General features: G+C 42.5%; 1 protein-coding gene across 2 annotated transcripts in view; it reads left to right on the forward strand.

The window, feature by feature from the left end:
• The window catches only part of EGFLAM (EGF-like, fibronectin type III and laminin G domains), a 141,188-nt gene that overhangs the window by 29,195 nt on the left and 91,422 nt on the right, over positions 1-20,571 (forward strand). For both annotated transcript variants that reach the window (XM_004678104.2, XM_012721985.1), the window contains exons 2-3: positions 16,930-17,039; positions 18,092-18,175. In XM_004678104.2, coding sequence (XP_004678161.1) covers positions 16,930-17,039; positions 18,092-18,175 — 194 coding nt within the window. The remainder of the gene's footprint in view (positions 1-16,929; positions 17,040-18,091; positions 18,176-20,571) is intronic.

The raw sequence follows: 20,571 nt of genomic DNA on the forward strand, positions 1-20,571 counted from the left end.
AAAAATCATGGATTCTAGTTCTTTTCCTTGCTGTTTGAGAATTGTTCTACTGGAAATAACCTTTTTCTTTGGGTACTTGTCCTACTGAGGAAAGGTTGCAGACTTCTTAGACTTTCAAGTGACCATGTGCCTAGGAGCCTTTGAAACCACTGGTCAGACTTTACAAATACTTTTGGCCACCAGAGTTAACTGCCCTCTGGCCTCGTCCCATCTGGGCTGAAACTGGGCATGGCCTCTCTTAACTTGTCTGTTCCCGTGACATTTCTCTGATCTGCTCTTGGTTCTCAGTTCACTTTCAACTTCTGGGGATGGCTATTCCATCCCCATAGCGTGTGGGAAGGAACAGTTTCCCACAAAACATGTTAGAAAGATGTCCCCATAGGAATAAACAGACTTCTTCCTTTATGTTCTTTTCAAGTAGTCCCTTTCAAAGCCTCTCCTCTCCCACAATTGCTAAAGAAAAGACAAACTTGTAGTCTTTACTATGCACAGCCAAAATGTTCTTGTTAACATTTAAAAATTGGTTGACTTCACTGCTTCCCCTTTATTTCCACTGTCATTGGGGGTGGCAGACCCTGTCCACCTACTGAACCCATTGCAGCACGACTCTCTTGGTGAAACTTTGCCTGAGTGTGTTTTGCTCATGACACCCCCAAACACCCCATTCACTATGCACTGAAGGCTGGGTTGTACCAAGAGGAAAGAATCTTGGTGCCTTGGTACTGAAGTCAGAGCTCTGATTTAGTAATCAGACACATCCAGATCATCGCACTGGCTCTGGCATTTCTCTCTTTGTGTGATCTTAAACAAGTCACATAAACTCTCTTGGTCTCCTTTCTCCAAAAGCTATGAAATTATAATAGTTCATGCTTACTTCATTCCGTTGCTCTGAAGTTTAACGATAAATTGTGTTAGGACCCAGAGCCTAGAGTGAGCAACCAAAAGTAGCAAAGATGAGGAAGATGATCCATGATTCTTGGAAAAGAACTAGGTGTCAGAGAATGCTCTGAGGCTTACATCACCAAGATAGACAGGTACAAGAGGGTGGGGGGTGAGTTTGGGGGACAGAGGAATATGAAGTGAAGAACCAAGTTCTTCATTGCTCTGGTTTGCACATCACATGCAGGGTTGCTCTGCTTGGTTAAGCAGGTGTTATACTGCATTGCTCAGCTGCTCAACAGAATTTGGTGACCTTACCCACCTAGAGACTGGAAATATGATAATGATACCTGGGCAGGATTAGGAACAATGGTGTGTTGGCTCCAGCTCCTACCAGCTCACAATAGCCAATTGTTAAATTAGTAGGAATCTTGTTATCCAGCTGTGAACCACAGATATTATTAAACATCAAATTAGATTAATAATTAAATGCTCAAAACTGCTCACTTCCTAGTTATTTCACTCCATTTTATGTGGTCTACATTATTTCCATCTAATATTTGTCCCATGAGCATAATCGGGCAAATAATGGGGCATTACTGTTCCCTCAATTCCCAAATTCATGGTCCATGATAGGACATTGGTAACTTAAAATTGGCTGTGCCATGACTATCTACACTGCATAAATTGACAAGCACTACCAATCAGGACTTTATAAAAATTTGTAGCAACGAATTCCACTGAGTTGACACTAGCAAATACTCATCAGATATTTCATTTTGCTACATCCCACTCCGTGTTGATTATTCTTAAGCCAATCGCTAACACTAGTAAAGAAAAGAAATTGAGGGCATGAAAGGCAACCAGATTTTGCTAAATCTCCTCTAGCTATAGCTATAGATTGCTTTACCCCCTTTGTAGTGACCTGTATTGATTTGAGCCCAATCCCCACACAAGACAATTCAGGAAAAGCCGAGACAACATTGGGAAGCGTGCTGAAGCCTTGAGTCAAGCGTGCTGTGTCTGTACCACCAAGGGACAGTTACAACCAGCCTTGTATGGCTGGTGGATTGAGAATGCTTATTTCTCAGGCTTGTTCCATGTCATACTTCATTTATTTCACTATTCCCTCTTATTCCTCTGATGCAACATAAAAAGGAAATATACTGTCCATTTCAGGGCAATAATTCAGCTATTTGGCCAAATACAACCTGTCTACCACTTTACTGAATGATAATAACTCAACACTATACAATAACCCCAAGTGTCTCCAAAGGTCCTAATTCCAGATCCCGGTATGGACTGTGACAGAGAGATGGCTCACACATGCTATGACATGGAATTTCAAGTCATGAATGCTGTTCTGGGCCGCAAGTGTTTGCCAGATGCTTGAAGAACACCTTCCACAAAGCATGACCACTAAAAAGTATAACATTCCTAGAACAAAAGCTGGTTCCAGTCTTTTAATCTTTTAGACAGATTTGAATGACCATTTGACATATGTCTTTCCAGCTTTTATTTCTCCAAATTCCCACAAGTGAATTTCCTTCTCTCCACTTATTTAAGTAACTGCTTTGTTCAAAGGTTTCTTCCTTCATACTAGCCAAGAAGTTAAAAGTTTTGAGTTCTGGGGTCAAACAGTTGAGTTCAAATCCTGCTGTGTCACTAAGTAGCCATCCAATTTTGTACCAGTTTTCTCATCTGTAAAATGTGAATGATAATAATCCCCACTGATGGGATTATTATGACGATTAAATGAGCTAAACACGTTAAATTACTCAGCTAAAACACTGAGACCCAGTGTGTCATCTAAGACCTCAAAAATTATCCATGAAGCTATTCTACCCTGTACTCTTGCACAGTTTCCTTTCTGCTGTCTTTATTGTCTTTTTCTCATTCTCTAGAAATCTCTTAGCTTGTATATCATAGTTTAACCAGTTGAAAGAGAAAAAAAAAATCTCAACTTTTTCCTAATGTCTTAGGATAAATATTTAGGTCAGAATCATCCACCTTGTAGCCTGAATTTGCAGGCAATTTTTAATATCACTCAAGGTTGAGAATATAGTGATCATGACCTTCCTTAAGATTGCATTGTGGGCTCTCCCTGGTGGCGCAGCGGGTTAAAGCATAGCACTGAGAAGCTAAAGCCACTTCCGCATGAGTTCGATTCCCGCCTGCCCCTGAGGAGACCACATGGCGTAGCAGACCTCTCCTGACCTGCCCGCTGCTTCCCTCAGCAGTGTACTTCATCGATCTGCCTGTTCTGCTCCCCACTCTGTCTCTGGTGAAGCTTCTCGCCACCCCTGCACCTCTGGCCTGTACCCCAGTTCTATATGCACAAATAAAAAATCTTAAAAAAAAAAAAAAAAGATTGCATTGTGCAGGCATTGAGCCTACCATGTGGCTACTTCAACCAACATGGCCAATAAGCTGTTTCCTTCCCACAAAGGGCTGTTTATGTGAAAACTACTGAAGAAAAATTGCCCCGGGATGGCAGTCTGTCTGTACCAGAAAGCCTTGTGATAAGGCCCACACTGGGGAGCTTCCTTCCTGAGCAGCCAGATGGAGGTCTCCATCCTGTCGTGGTTAGTCTCTTACTGCTCTCTGACCCCCACTCCCCCCCCCATGGGTTTCCCATCACCAAATCACCCCTGTGCCACCACCATAGTCCCGTGCATTTCCCTCCCCCCCCCGGCCTTCTCCCTTCCACAGAGAACATGCTGGGTCACTTGTGACCATTTTTAGTATGTTTTGTTTTAATGGCAGCAAGAACGGAAGTGAAGATATCCACAAAACATTGTAGAATGTTTACAAGATCTACAAAGATCTCCACCCCAAGGTCTTTATTTTATTATAACCTTGGAGCAAAGTTGGCGAGGCTAGAATGACAGTGTTGAGAAGGAAGACTAAAGGAGCCAGAAAGAGAAGGCAAGGATGAATTCCAAAGGTCTTGGACAGTCCGCGAACTAGCTACTGAGAGTTTACTTCTTAGTGGGGCAGGGGAAAATGGTAGGAGCTCTGTGTACTAGCTGTTTACTGAGGCAGTTTTCCCACCAGTGAGGAATGGGAGGTGGGAGTGGGTTGGGGAAATGGTGCTTTCAGAGTCAGAATACCTGAGTTCCCAGCTCCTCACTTGCTGGTCCAGGAACTACTGTCATTAACATGTCAAAGCCTCAGTGTTCTCCTTTATAAAATGATATCCTAGGGCTGTTGCGATGATTAAATGCCCTCATTACTGTGTTGTGTGGCTACAAGCTTGGTATGGGAGCCAGTCTGACTTGGTTCAAATCTTGACCCTATCACAAACTCATCAGTGAGTTTGGGACAGACGCTTCCTCTCTTTGTGCCTCAAATTTGTAAAATAGGGTTAATAATGACACCTAATGACAATACTTAAAATATGGCCTCAGAGTATATCTGGCATCTAGTTCCTGCGAGAGATTTTCTTCTGCATTTAGTTGTAGAAGCTTGCGCCTTAATTTTGTTAAGTGCCCAGCATGACGCAGTCACCACTTAGTCATGATTAAATATCAAGCTGTTTATTTTTCTCATGTTGAAGTAATTTAAGCATATGGGAAAATAGAAAGAAAAATTAATTGCTCTGAGCCAACTGCAATAAACCTTTGCTGACATTTTCTCAGGATTGTGCTCTGTGTAATTTTGTATTGTATGTGCATTCATTCCATAGACTACTTTGTGTACACAACTTCACAACAGAAACATTTCCCTGTGTTACTATAAAATCCTTGTAAGCACCATTTACAAAAAACCTTGTAAGGCCATCAGTTACAGATATGTCACTGTGATCTGCTTAAATATTCTTTACTGAAATCATGTTATTTTTCATTGTGCCCATTAAGATGAATATGATTGAACATGAAATCTTTTTTTCCATATCTGGAAATTATTTCTTTATGATATGTTGTGAAAAGGACAATAAGTATCTACTTAAGAATCCTCATGCATTACCCAGTTGCATTCCAACAATTAAGCAGGTAAAATCACCAATCAAAATATGTAAAAACTCTGTATATAGAATTGGGTGTTATTTTTAAAAGTTGTTTCAGTTTTTAGATGAGCAATGGCCCACAGTGTTGCAATAAGTTATAGTGTTTTAATTATTCATGTGTTTTGAATGTTTTTCTGTGTGTATGTTTTTAAACTTTATCTTTTTAAGTAACCTGACTACAAGTGTTCTTCCTCCATTTTTCTTTACAAATTATAAAATGTTTCTGTTGTATTTTGTATGAGTTGTTTATATATTAACTGATATAAATCTTTTTTTCTGCCTGTAAATGTTTGTACTGGGTCTATATTTTCACAGCAGTTATTTTGATAGAAAGAAATGTTTAAAGATATTTTGCTGTATAATCAGTTATATTAAGTAGGAGTTCTTCTATTAACAAAAACACAAGTAAATATGCTGTGGTAAATAATGGTACTGAGGAACATTTTCTTGGTTTATGACTTTACAAATGTAAATTTCTCTAAATCTTTAATGCATCTGGAATTAAAGTTATGCTGGCATGTAGTATGAATTAAGGCTAAAAATTGATTTTCTCTTCTAATTTGCTAGCCCACTGTCCTAATGTCATCTGTTGAATAATTCTTCCATTCCCCATTGATCCAAGATGCCTTTCTTATCATAAATTACATTTTTACACATTCTGGGGCTATCTTTTCTGGTCTATTGATCTGCCTGTCCATTTCTATGCCAATACCCTGATGTTTTAATTATAGCTGAAGGGTATTTTAAGTCCGCTGTTTCGAAAGAAAGCCCAGCTGAGCCAGAACAGCTCTGTGGAATTGTGGAGCTCTTGGGCAGTAGACACCGACTCGTGCCTAACAGTTTCGTTTTCCTTGTCCAACTTTGGGATCTAAATAGGTCACCAAGTGACCAGTATTTGTTGAAAGGAGACACTCAGGGATGGTCATCTATCCCTAGGAGGGCCCCGCAGACATTAGCTTCCCTGGACAGGTGGGCGGGAAACCCTGTTGTTTGCCTCTTTCATAAGTTTGCAAGGAAATCCTCAGCTGCCCAGGGACAGCATCTTTGTTTACATCCTGGCAGAATGCCATTGTTCATCTGTTAATGTGACCTGCTCACCTGAGGCCTTGTGACTAGCTGACATCAGAGAAGGTGGGTGAGAGTCCAGGTGCTCCTACTGGGGAGAAGTCTAAAACATTGCTCAGGCTCTAGATAGAAGCTATTAACGTGGGTCACACAATGGGCAGAATGTGGAGAACCACGCCTCGGTGATACCGTAGAAGGAATGATCAATACATCCTTGTTGTTTGTAGGCCTCTGGCTTTTGGGGGTCGTGCTAGTGGCATGACCTAGTCTATCCTGACAGATCATAGGGGATGGATCAAAATGGTTTATGGCTGACATGAGTGTTGACTAAGTGGGTGTCGGCCAGGACACTGTTAGGTGTGTACAGCGTAACTGCTAACCTTGCACTTTATCCAAGTCTTATCACCTTAGCTCTTTTAAAAAAAAAAAAAGATTTATTTATTTATGCTTACAGAACTGGGTACAGGCCAGAGGTGCAGGGGCAGTGAGAGGATTCACCAGAGACAGAGTGGGGAGCAGAACGGGCCGACTGATGAAGTACACTGCTGAGGGCAGTAGCGGGCGGGTCAGGAGAGGTCTGCCGCGCCATGTGGTCACCTTCTGGGGCAGGGATCAACTTGAGCTGAAGGGGCTTTAGCTTCTTCGTGCTGTGTTTTAACCTGCTGTGCCACTAGGGAGGGCCCACACCTTAGCTCTTTAAGGCAACTCTGAGAATCTCCTTTAGGGATGTTGATTTTCTATCTTTGATATTAGGGTCCTTTGTGATTCCAGCTGCTGTGATTACCCACTACCACCTATGGGGTGATTTGCTGTGCTGGACAACAGACACTTCATTTTACTATTTCAGTAGCATTTACCTTTTCTCCTTTTTGAGATCACACATCTCAATAGGCATGTTTCTGCACAATCTCTCCCTTCCCTTACAGGCTCTTGGGCCATACTGGACCTTCCTTCATCCATTCCACAAATAGGTATGAAGTGACATTTATTTGTCTAACGTTTTATGTGAGATCCTCTGAATATACTTTCTTAATCAATTGTTTAGTTGTTCTCAACTAAACAGACCTGTCCAGATGGTCCAGATCTAAAACTAGGAGCACTGGAGGTGAGAAGGATTATCAGCATCCCTGCCATGGAGAGAGGGGATGGTGTCTGAAACCTAGTGATTAAGAAACCTCATTTCTAAGTCCCACTGACCTGAATTCCTACTTCTCACTTATGAGACATGTGATTGCAACAATTATTTTCTCTCTCTCAGTCTTCATTTCCTCATCTGTAAAATGGGCTCTATGTGAAGGTAAGATGAGAAAATGAGTGCAAAGAGTTTAAACACAGAACCTGGTCCCTTAAAGCCACTAGTATAGTAGAGGTGCCTTGGAGACCCCCTATTACTTGAATGATTGGTGAAATTTGGCACCAAAGGCCGCCATGTGTTGCTCCCCATGGCTCTGGAGTTGTCCTTGGTTCATGGTCTGTCATCATCACCTTAGGAGAGTCACCACTAGGTTTTCAGATCCTTCATTCCTCAAATCGGACAATTGTAATGCCTACTGCACTGAGTTCCGAGGGCTGAAGAATCACTGTATTCAAAGCACCTAGAATTGGTTAGTAAATGGTTAATATGTTTTTGTTATTATTATTTGTCATTTCCACGTTTTTGTAAGGGTGTTTTTTACTGAAGATTTGGCCTCCCCTCTCTCTTTCAGGGTCAATTCCATTACATTCTGCTGCCTTCCACACCCTACATTCCCACAACTTGACCTTCACTACCCCCTAAACCTCTTAGGGATATGAGTTCCAATTCAGCCACCCTCACTATTTCTCATTTGGGGAATAATCTTGCCAGATCAGTTTTCCTCCCAACCTCAAATATGGGATGATAAAATTTCCCCATTTTCTTATGTTACTTTTTAAGATGCTATTAAGAAAGGGTGGAAAGAAAAGCAAGACTTGTTGCTTTGGTCCAGGGCAGAATAAGGAGCATTGCAGTTGATATGACATTTGTCAGCAATATTACTATTTGTTCCTGTCAGCATTCCAGTGGTTATTAGATCTCATGATCCTGGAAGTAATTAAAAACATCCATTTTGGGGTCAGAGGGGCCTTGGTTCAAATCCTGGCTATTTTACTTTCTGTGATCTTGAACATGCCCATAAGTGTTACCATGTTTGTAAAAGGAAATATATGCCACCCAAGCTATTGAAAGTATTTTAAGAAAAGTGTAACTTACATAATGTTGGACCAATTGTGTATATTGTGTATGCAGGCAAGAGCTGCAGAGATCTGGAATCCAGCCAGCAATCACCTCATCACCTCATTAAGCCCTTGGTGGTTGAAGACACTCTCAGGAGAGAACTTCCATCCTCTCTCCTAACTATCCTGGGGGTTAATCTACCAGGAAGAGGGATCTTTTTTTCTATTTGCACCAATGCATTGTGGGTGGTAGAAGGGATGCTCTTTGTGAAATATTGAGGTGTGCCAGGCTTAGCAATGGCTGTCAGTAAATTATAACCACTGTCATTATTAGCAAATGTATATGCCAACAGGATGAGCATTGTGTCTAGAATTTCTAGCAGCTGGGAAAGGGCAGTGCTTACTTTCATTTTTGTTTTAAAATGACCATTAACCTCCAGTCCCTGAAAAATGGGAAATGCAAACACTTTGTGATTATGAACAAGTTTATGCATTTTACACATCAATTAACGTCGTCTTTGACTAACCTAGAAGATTTACCAGGTAAGAATCACAGGTGAAGGTATGGCCACATGCTTCTGCTGTCATCGTGAAATCTGCAGAGGATGGTTTTGGTCCGGCACAGGGGGAAGACTGGACACCCTCACACATGTGCTGCCACATGACATCAGGGCTACTGTTGGGAGGAGGAACAGAAAGAAGCCAGATCCTGTAAATCTGAGAGCAAGAGAAAATTGTCTCATTGTGGTGGCTCGGTCAGGGCAGGGTTGGCCAGGCACAATAACCAGCTTTCTGCACTTGATTTTCAGGGCTGGGCATAACACCATGCCAGTTGTACCTGGAGAAAGGACCCCTGTCTGCAGGAAGAAGTTCTCCTGCTGGGCTATGATGAGAAAAGGAAGCATCCACAATTTTGTTGAGTGCTTTTATTTTGGGGTAAATTACAGTTTTATAGAAAGTTGTGGCAATAGTTTCAATTCCTTGACTCCTTCACTCAGCTTGCCTGAATGTTAACACCCTCCGTAACCATGGCTGTTGATCCCGACCAAGGTGTTGACACAGACACAATGCTATTAACTAATGAATAAGCTTTATTCACTGACACTTTTGGACACTATTGGTCAATTATATTGAGAGTGTCATCAGATCTGCATATAGGTAGTATTTGCTGTTGTTTATATTGTGCTTATGCATTTTGGGTAGGGCTGCCATGGAGGTGAAGTGTCTTTTTCGTGTTATAATATCATGTCATATCAGTGTGACTTTCATGGGTGACGTTAACTTTGACCTTTTAGTTATAGAGGCACCTGCCAAATAAATCCATGTGAAAGCTGCCATTCCTCTCTTCTCATACTCTATTTAGTAGACGTGAATTAGGAAATCCAACCCACCCTCAAAGGGAGGGGAGTTAGGCTCCCCACCTGGAGGGAGCAATATCACAGAATTTGTAGACTCATGTTAAAACTACCGAATAAATGTTTTTGGTGAGATGCTTTGAGGCTGTACACATACTCTGTTTCTCAAGCTTTCTTCACTGCAGTTTGCATCCAGCCATAGATTTTGCCCACAGCAATCATCTCTGTGGGGTTCTGATTGGTATTCTTTCTTCCTCATCAGGAAACGATAACCCAGAAAAGGCACACATGTAGCAGTGAGTAAGACAGAAGAATTATAGGGAGGGCATGGGTCATTTCCCCAGATGTCATTGAAAGAATTTTCCAGAAGGCTGATGGTGGACTTTATAATCTCTTTCCCTTTCAAGGACCTCCTACATTGTTGGGGTTTCAAACCCAAGGACTGAAGAAAATTAATATCATTATGGTTCATCCTGTGCTGTTTCCTACAGCAGAACCCTGACCCTGAAGGGTCTCTGGAATAAGATATTCTCTCTGGAACCTCAGCATGGGAATACTGGACCCTGAGCCAGGTCTCTGGCCTGGAGCAAATGACCTCAGTCCAACAAAGACAGAGGTCTAGTGGTGAAGACTTCTGTACACATGGTGTCAGAATGTTAAGTAGGAGGCCCATCTAGAGAATATCTCATCCAGCTCATTAGTTAGCAAGTGAGAAACTCGAGGTGCTCTGGACTGGTGAATTACTCTCTAGAATTGCACTCTGGGCTAAGATTATATTCTGGGGTTATTCTCTAAAGTAGTGTCATATTCTGGAGTCATACTCTGGAATGGTTGTAGGAATCTACTCTGGAATCAGAGTAAATCATATTCCGGAATGGCTGTCTGGAATGGTGGACCATGTTCTGGAATTCCATGCTAGAATGGTAGATTTTAAGGGGAGTAGGGTCATGATGTGACTGGTCAGCACCCCACAGAGAAGATGGCAGGGCTCTGGAAAACACTTCTTGCTGTTCCTCAGTGTCTGAGAATTCCTTGAACCCCTGGCTAGAACAAGCACAGTTTTGTGCCCTAAACCCACATGTTTACCATTGCATTGCAGACAATACCTTGGACATGGCTAGTGGAGAGGACTTGTGATTACACATTCACAGGGCTGCTTTCGTAATAATAGTTGCAGCAGACTTCAAAAAGATGGAAATAAGGTTTCTTTCCTATTGAGAATTTCCTGATTATTTTTAGTTAAGTCTGGGCACTTTCCATCGCATCAGTGAATATAACTGGGTTCATTTTGTGAAAATCAAATAACTGAAAAGCTAGCAATGTATTTCTGTCACAGATGATATTTTTGTTTGCGTTTTGAAGTGTTTTTATGAATTGGATTACAACGCTAATTGAATCAGAGATGAATTTTGCTCAGGATGTTGAAGTATTTTATGAAATAAAATTACCATAAGAAGTTGACCTAATTATTCAGAAGTTTCTAATGCAAAAACCTAATACAGTTTTGAAAGGCCTCCAAAGCAAAAAGCCCTAGACTACAGCTCCCTCCTGGCAAAGAAACACACTTTTTATTTATCTCTAAGAAGTCTTGCTTTTCACTTTTTATGTACAAGAACACAGCTTCAGGATATATTGTAGCTATATTACAATAGTTCTTCAAAACTAATTTTCTATTGTATAATTTATTTTGCTGTCATTGTAACATTGTGGGTTAAATATAAGTATTATTTTTACATTTGACTGCTTCAGTCTTATGTGGGACTACCATGTAAGTGACCTACTACTTTGTATTTTTAAATACTGAGAAAGCACAGCGTGTTTTTATGCCATAATAGGTAAAATTTCAGCAGACCTCGGTGTGATTACCATTATCTGACTCTGGCTTTAATGAGAGATTTTAGAGCTTGTAATTTGGTCTTGACTTACCCTGTTCAAACACTGAACTTTCTCCTGATGACTCAGCAGATATAGAGATGTAAGGGAAGCCTTAAATTTCACTCTTATCTGTCATTCCAGTGGCTGGAAGAGATTTAGAGAATTACTTTGACTGGCTCACCCCAGTTAGGACCATGGCCCCCAAAGTCTCCTTGTCTGAGCTTTTCTGCTCATTTCTTGCATTTCTTCCCTGTGGGGAATCCCTCTCAGCCCAGGGGTGGTGCCAGAGGGTGACTTACAACTGCTTTTAGCCTGCCCCCAATAGTGCTACAATCTCTTGCTGCACAGTGTGATTATTCTGCAAATACAGCCTCAGCTGGCCCTCAGCTGGAGACCTGCCCTACCCTCAAAAACTATTCCAACAAAAACACAGAGAAAAATGCTGTGCTTGCAATGCAAATGTGACTTAAGACAGGACATCTGGAACTTTCTTCCAGCCACATGGCTTTCATCTAGCCCCCTGCACACAAGCTTTAGAGCCTCTGATCCTGTGGCCCCAATCTTCATCGTCATTTGGCTGTTTTACAGAAAAAAAAAAAAAAAAGCTTCACTCATTACCACACATTCTCTAGAGGAGGGTGCAGATTGTGGAAACCATGGGGCAGGAAACTGGATCCCTTTAGAAAGTCCAGAGAGAGAGTGTCAGGGAAGTCTTGTCAACAGGCCCCACTGTGTGTGCAGCTCTGGGCTCCAGTCGAGGCACTGGATAAGGATTCTGAGGATTGTGTGGTGAGAAGGGGGTGAGCACCATATGACCAATTTGATGTAGAGGGGACTTCCAGCTTTCTGAATGTTGGGGTGTATGGGGCGGCTATCCACCAGGACAGGGGTCTCCGCAGAGGCTCAGGTTGAAGAGAGGTGATGGATTGAGTTTTGCTGTGTGTGTTTGAGAAGCTCACACGACATCTGCTCTCACTCGGCCTTTGAACATAGGGGCTGCTCCACCCAAAGAGAGGTCTGGGCTGGAGAAATGGGGAGTCACCAACATGGGTGGTGGTGACTGAGAAGGATGAGAGCCCCCAGGCAGAAAGCCAAGTGGGAACTCAGAAGAGAAGGTTTGGCAGCATCGCCAAGAATACCAGCATCTCTCCCTCGTTACTCATTGTCTGTTTCTGCCCCTCCCAGCGATGAGATTTTGCAACACGCTGTAGACCTCAGTTTCTTCATTTGTAAAGTGGGAGTCATGTCTTCTCCCTCTGTCCCATGGTGTTTTGAGATAGATGGTTATGTTTCTAGTGGAACGTGGTTCAGTGACCAGATTTACGACCGGTGCTGTCAAAACCACTCTAAAATGGGTAAAAATCAGATCAAAAGGAATCAGGCAGAAGATGGTAGAAATGAATTTTTGGAAGCTGAAATGCAGATGAACAAGTGGCAACAGATTTAAAAGCCAAAGGCTTGCTAGGCAGACAGTGAAGGGAAGATTAGAAGCTAGCAAATATTTGAATAGTGCTCGGAAATTTACTAAGGTTTCTGCCTGCATCTCTTTCCTGTGAGTTCTTTTTTCTTTAAAGAAATAAATGGAGTAAGGAGGATGGCAGAACCCTGGTTTACTGCTTCCTTTACCCATGGACAGTTAGGTGGTTCCTAGTAGGAAGAAATTAAACATCACACAAAATGGTTGTTTCCTCTGAAAGGGGGGGGGGAGAATGAAGAGTGGATTTTCCTGTATTCTATTTCTCTCCCCCTACCACCACATGTTGGTTAATTAATTAATTCCCAGTTGTAAAGAGATATTATTGACATATAATATTGTGTAAGTTAAAGAGGCACAGCATGATTACCGTAATGTTAGTAAACACATCATTGTCTCTCAATTACCTTTTCTGTTTGTGTGTTGAGAAACTTTTAAAGGCCAGTCTTATTTTTAGCAACTTTTCTTTTGTTGTTGTTTTTTAAAAGATTTATTTATTTATGCATACAGAACTAGGGTACATGCCAGAGATGCAGGGGCAGTGAGAGGATTCATCTGAGACAGAGTGAAGAGCAGAACAGGCAGATTGATGAAGTACACTGCTGAGGGGAGCAGTAGGCAGGAGCGGGTCAGGAGAGGTGTGCCACGCCATGTGGGTCACTTCCAGGGCGGTGATTGAACTCATGCTAAAGTGGCTTTAGCTTCTTAGTGCTGTGCTTTACCACCCTGCGCCACCAGGGAGGGCTCCTATTTTTAGCAACTTTTAAGTCTGCAATACAGTATAGACCACCCCCCAATTATTCATCTTATAACAGGAAGTTTGCACTCTCTGTCCACCTTGAGGTATTGCCAATTGACAATTCTATGCAGCAATAGCTAACTTGTGATACAGGATTGTATTAGATGTAGGGATATTACCTTTGGGATCGAGAGTTAATAAGTTCGCGTGGTCAGTGGAGAGAGACAGACTACAAACAGCCTGCTTTCCTGACTAGTGTAAGCTTCATGAAGGGTTATTCTGTGGCTTTCCTTTAGTTACAGAGGAACCTGGGCACAGGCACACCTTGTAAACTCTGGTCTTGGCTATAGAAATAATTTAAAAATTATGCAAAACCAAATGATATGCTGATATGTTGAGAAATTAGTGAAAATGGGGGAAAAATCCTTTTCCATCTCAGCCACGCTCAGGTAATAACTACCCTTTCCCTTTTGCCCTCAAGTTCTAATAAATGAATATCCCATAAGACTGTACTAATAGTATGGGTGGTAATCAGATATACTTTTTATTTAACATGTAATCGTATTACAGAGTGATATGATCTCATTTCACTAGTAAACTTATATCTTTAAAATACAGTTAAATTTATAGGGAATTGCAAAGATAACAGAAATTTTGCCTACTTTCATCCAGTTTCTCCTCATGATACACCTTACATGGTACAAGATCTAATTTACACAATTTAATGATAACATGACCACAGGACATTTGTTAAATTTAAATAATTCACTAGTGCTAGTGCTAGCCAGTAGTGATATAATGTTATTAATTAAGCTGCACTTTTTGCTTGTAGTTCACTGGTTTTCCTACTAATGTCCTTTTTCTGTTCTGGATCCAAACCAAGATACCATCATGTATTTAGTGAATGTTCACTTATAATGTTTGTCTAATGATCCCCCCCAGGGGACCACAATTGACTTGACCCTTTCTTTCTTTCTAAATATTTAGATTGTTTGTTTTTTCTGTATCACACATCATCCTACCAAGAATATCTTCATGAGAACAACTTCCTCTTCTGAGATTCTTTCTTAACAACAGATTGTAATTACAGTGCTGAGAGCCCAAGGAGAGGAACATATGGATGTATGTATGGCCTGGAGATTATTGGACATTGCCAGCTTCTCTTCCAAAATGCCTGAGCTCATTTGTGCTGCCATAAGTAATTTTTTAGGGGAGCATATTTATGTGTTCTTGTCAGTATTAGTTACTATCACTTAAACATTTGGCTAATTTAATAGGTGAATTTAAAACCTATTTGGATTTATTTGATAACTGGAAAATCTGAATATTTCATCCTAGGTGTTTACCAACTATATTTCATCTTTTATGAGTTGCCTCACTATATTTATATATCAGGGCCTTAATATATTTTTTATCAATATGGATGAGTTTTGTAATAAAGATCTTCCTAACCTGTCATTTTGCTGCAATTATTTACCTCTAGATCTGCTTTTTGAGTCTTTTATAGTTTTTGAAGAGCATAATGCCATTTTTTTATGACGTCGAATCCATTACTCTATTCTCATCACCTCTTTCAAGTTTATAAAGTTTTCTCTCAAAAAATCTTCTTTCAAAATGCAACTCTATCCAGTCAACATATAATTTGGTCTCCAATCTGCCTTTCTGACTCTGCTGGAATACTCTCAGTGTTTGACCCAAATGCCTGGCCTGGCCACCTCTTGTTGACCAGCAGCCGACGACGGATGACGTCACCGCCCTCTCCTGGCCAGTAAAGTTGACATTGCGCTCCCAGAGGCGTGGATGGCACTTCACCCCCCTTGTTGCCCTGGCAGGATCCTTGTAGTCAGTCTTACCCCTTCCTCTCCTTTACCACCCACATCTACCCCGCCTGGCCTCTGTTCGGCTTCCATTTTGTGACTCACCCTCCCCCACCTTCCACCCCCCTCTTTGGGAGCAGAGTGTGTGCTGCTTCCTCTGCTGTTCACTTTTGCCACCCCCCTTTGCCTCAGCCCTACCCTCCGTCGGGGGAGTCAGGCACATCTTCCCTGGTGCTACCGAGTGCCCCGTGCCTCCCTGGATGCTCCGTACCCCCAACTTTAATGTCCTGCTAACTTGTCTGTGACCCTCGTCTCCCTCCATCAGACGTGTGCGTGGTATGTGCAAGAGTGTAACACACAGTACCAGGGAGAGAAGCAGGAGAACTCTACATGTCACTGTAAAGAGACTCATCAGGTCGTATCTGTCAGGAGAAAATCCAGCTGTAGAACATTCATAGACTCAAGGGGCGTCTACTGAACTCATCTACTTACTGTGCTCCATGCAAGGCGACTTAGAACTGTCTTCATGAAGCAGTAATTAAAATACCGCGGTCTTGGAACCAAATTAAGTACCTCAAAGTAGTGGAATAAAAAATATTGTAAATTATGGTACGTGCACTAAGTGAAAGAACTAGCAGTCATTCAAAGTAACGCGTTTGGTCAGTGAATCTATATATGTGGTGAATGTTGGTAATGTCATTATCTGTACACAAAATCAAAATAAGAGTTATAGATATATAAATACATATGCACATACACGTGTCTATACATGCATGTATCATTTAAAAACCTGCAGGCGACCAAAGGGGGCATACTATACTCAGTGTTCACAGGACTCATCTGCAGAGTAGAACTTTTTTTTTGTATTTTCTAAATTTTGGCAATATGTTATTTTTAGAAGCAAATTTATTATTTATAATCACAAAATTAAGTATAGTATAAGGTACATATAGTAAACACAGGAAATTTCCTAACCCCATTTTATATGTCTGTGGAATAAGAAATATTAGCTATATAAGCACATTTACCTATATATCTATAGAATATGCAATATACCTATGAAGCAGAGGCATTATAGAATAAAAAGGAAAACCACTGCCTCACACTATTACATACTAGCCTTCCAGAGTCAAGTCAGAAGTGGTTAGTCTACACAGCCTTCACCTCTTTGCTGGCCCCTGAAGTACCAGAAGTTGCAGAAGAATGTTCTATTAATTTGATTTCCAGCAATGAGGGAGACACTGGTCTCCTCTTCCAGCTGCGAAGGGGTAGCAGAGCCCTGGTGGGGACAGCTGAGCCAGGCATGGCATGTGGGAAGATGTCTGCATTCGGGCTGCAGAGTCATCTCAAATCCCGTGTAAATATACTCACGTTGGGCCATATGGAACTTTGTTTTGAGGTAACGCATTGACAACACAGAAGTACAGGTTCATAGTTCTTCGGATGGGTGTTACCACACCATACCCTCCACCTGAGTTCCAGGAAGCTTGGAACGTCTAATACATTCTCTTCTTTTGTGGCAGGCAAGATGGGGCCTCCTCTTGACATCACCCTAGACGCAGTGAACTGTACAGCTTTCAGCATCCGGTGGAAAATGCCCAGGCATTTGGAGAGCCCCATCTCGGGCTTCACTGTGAGTAATTGGGCATGGGGATCCTGTAGTGAGGGTGTTGGGGTGACTGTATGTCCTTCCCATCTTTACCCCTCCTCTGTCCCTTATATCAGCCTTTAATGTTAATAACTGACCCATTCTCTTTCTGTAAAACCAGTGGGAACATTTACCTTTTAAGGGTGTTGCTAGTACCTCGAAAGTCCATTGGGACTGGCCCATTCCATACTCTCTCCAGGGATGGAAAAATACAAACTGAGCAGAAGACGTGGTTCCTCCTATGCAGTTGCCCAATAGACAACTTGGAGATGAAAGCAGCAATATGGGAAATAATAGGGAGTCACTGTGGAATTTGGGCCATAAGCTCAAAGAATGTGAAATTTGAATGAAAGGGTGGACAGGGGGGAGGAAAGAGAGAATGCATTCCTCCCTATCAGAGGTTACAAATCAGACTGATTGCAGCTCACTGAGATGTTTTCGTTGAGCAGTTTTTAAAAATGAGTCAACTTTTAGGACGCAGGAGTCTTCAGATAAATATTTGGAATTCTGTTATCTCTGGGACTCTCCAGAGAGTTAGCCACGCCCCTTCGGCTTCACATTCTTTTAGGGTATCAAATGCACTGGGGCCGAGCTGTTCACCTTAGGTGGGTTGTCAACTCCTCCCCTTGCCCCATCAAACCCTAGACTTGCCACTCTTTCCTGGTTTCCTGTTAGCAAGAAAGAGAAGCTATTTATCATGGCCTTGTCCTGTTGTCTTCTCAGAGAAGAGAAATGTTTTTCTCTCATGTTGTATCAAAAGTGGGAAGACAAAAGATGACCTTAGAGAAGAGCGTTTCAGGAGAATACTAGGAGCTGAATGCCACCTCCCCCACCCCACCTCAGCCATACACATCTTCCTGAAGGCCTCAGCAGGCCTCTGCTAGCATGTTTGATGTTGCCACGTGACTCATGTATTTGTGCTGAGGCGAGCACCTCAGAACGCACACAGGGTGTGTGTGTGCGCTCAAAACCAAGGGCCATGGACCCGCAAGAAGTCCTGGCCCCAGTGTCACCCCACTTGCCTGCCTCTTTTTCAGGTCTTTTACTCTGAGGTCAGTGGAGTCAACTCCCTGCAGGAACGGTCCCACAGCGTGCGGCTCAGCCAGGACCCCCCGGCCACTGTGAGTACTGCACTGCTGGCTGCCCCCCGGAGCCCACAGGTGCTTGGCATTTTGGCCACCTTCAGAAGGATTTCTAATTGGTGTGTGCGTGCTACTGTCTGTGCACAACGACAACTAATGTGTGTGTGTAGTCCTTTGGGGTTTCTGAAAGTCCCTCCGAGCATCACCTCATCACACGCATCTATGGTTCCAGGGTGGTGGCCACTGGCAGCGGCCTGGCGCCAGGCCTGCCTGCTGACCTCAATCCACCGTTCACCACGCAGAAGCAATCACCTTTTCTTAAGGAAGCTCAAGCCTGGTTTTTTAAAAAATCCCAATAAAACTTTATAAAAAAAATCCTACACATTTGTATCTTCCCAATTGCCTGAAGACACAAGGCAGTAGAAAATAATGTAATTTGAAATGTTTGTTCAAATGGCCCTATGTTCTATTTATTTTGCTCGAGCCCAGCACCCTGTCCTTCCACAAACCAGTTGTTGGCTCTCCATCTATTTTTTTTCTGTTTCCAGTCAAGGTCTTTCTGGGTGAGTTTTTGTGCCTTAGGCATGTTCTGTCTTTTTTCTTTCACTTTCCTTCTCCCTCTTCATTCTACTAAAATTCTCCTACAGGCGAGAGCCTTGAATTGCTCTACCAGGAGTTAACAGCAGCATGGAATTCTGCTGTGGTGGAGGTAGCAGTGCTGGTGGTAATGTTTGTCACTCCTGCTTAATAAGTGATGCCAGCATAGAGCATATTTTGAAGCCTACTTGACCTCTGTGATGAGTGGCCCTGACTGAGGGAGCATCTGTTACCTGCTGGGCACTATTCTCAAGCTTTCATTTGTTTTTGTTGTTGTTTTATCTAATCTTCATAACTATCCTGTGACCTGTTTTACTGACAATGACACTGAGACTCAGAGAGGTGAAGTAAGTTTCCCTAAATAACATATTTGCAAAGAACAGAGTGGGCCATAAACCTAGAACAGACTGATGTCTGAGCCCCAGTCTGTTTACTTTGCCAAATACTTCATGACTCTAGAGAAGGGACACACATTCTCATATTTTGCATGAGATGCTTTCAATTTTGGCTTCAGCTGAAGCAGGCTTCATTTACCTCAGAACTCTCGGGACCAACTATGTCTTCACTCTATCCTAAAAGGGGGAGATTGAGTTGACTCTGTCTAGGAAAACAGCTGAGGTCTGTCTCCCCTCAGTAAGAGAATTAATGAGCCCGTGGACCCCACCAAGGGGCTGGCAGTGTCTCCAGCTTCCCAGTCCATTTTCCTGTGGTGAAAGTGACTCACGGCTTTGCCCAGAACACAATCCAGGCTGAGCGGGAACAGTGCAGTGACTGGAGTCTCACCAGTGCTGGTGTCCTGGAGACTGGACATTGTTTCTGAAATTGAGATCCTGTCCCCCAACAAGAGCCTGGCCTGGCATGTCTGGGAAGGCCAGTACAGTGCAGATAGTAGGCCTGCTGGGAGGCAGGAACATTCCAGACCAGCTTTCTTCACTTACAAGGTAGGTGGCTTTGGTCAAAGTTACTTAGTCTCTTTAGGCCTCATCTTTGTCCCATGAGAGGGGCATCATGATTGTACTGTTGTGACTGGCAAATACAGCTATTTATATATATAAAATCCTTTGGTAAAATATCAAGAAGTATGGCCCTCCCTGGTGGCACAGCGGGTTAAAGCACAGCACTGAGAAGCTAAAGCAACTTCAGCATGAGTTTGATCCCCACCTGCCCCTGAGGTGATCCACATGGTCCAGCAGACCTCTCCTGACACGCCCGCTGCTCCCCTCAGCAGCGTACTTCGTCAGTCGGCCCAGTTCTGCTCCCCACTCTGTCTCTGGTGAATTCTCTCACCGCCCCTGCACCTCTGGCCTGCACCCCAGTTCTGTATGGATAAATAAATAAATCTTTAAAAAATATATCAAGAAGTCATGGTGGTGCTAATGTCAGTCCTGATGGCTTTATGTTTGATGTATTCTCTCTGTTCATTATATGTGCGTGCTGGACTTTGCTATCCATTGTAGCACACTGCTCACCTTGCTGATTTCAACAAACTTTACTATGGCTACTGTTTGTCCAGCCTAAGACGGTATAGTCCTTTTGTTTGGGCAGCTTTCAGTCTTGTTGAGAAAACCACCTTCACGTTGATGAAACAATTACAGAACGTAAGCCCAGATCTGATCTAGGTGCACTTAACAGATAGACTGAAGTTTAAAGGAGGGCAAGATTAGTATAGGGACAAATGGTTAAGAAATAAAATTAGACTGAGCATTGACTTAGGAGTCGTTTCTGGAAAGACGTAAAAGAGCGTGGGGCATTTGAATCAAAGGGAATGGTTGAAGCCAAAGGATTAAGCGTGTGTGTGTGTGTGTGTGTGTGTGTGTGTGTGTGTGTGTGTGTGTGTG

Source organism: Condylura cristata, unplaced genomic scaffold (genome assembly GCF_000260355.1).
Source record: "Condylura cristata isolate star-nosed mole 26May11 unplaced genomic scaffold, ConCri1.0 scaffold00007, whole genome shotgun sequence".
Lineage (NCBI taxonomy): Eukaryota > Metazoa > Chordata > Mammalia > Eulipotyphla > Talpidae > Condylura > Condylura cristata.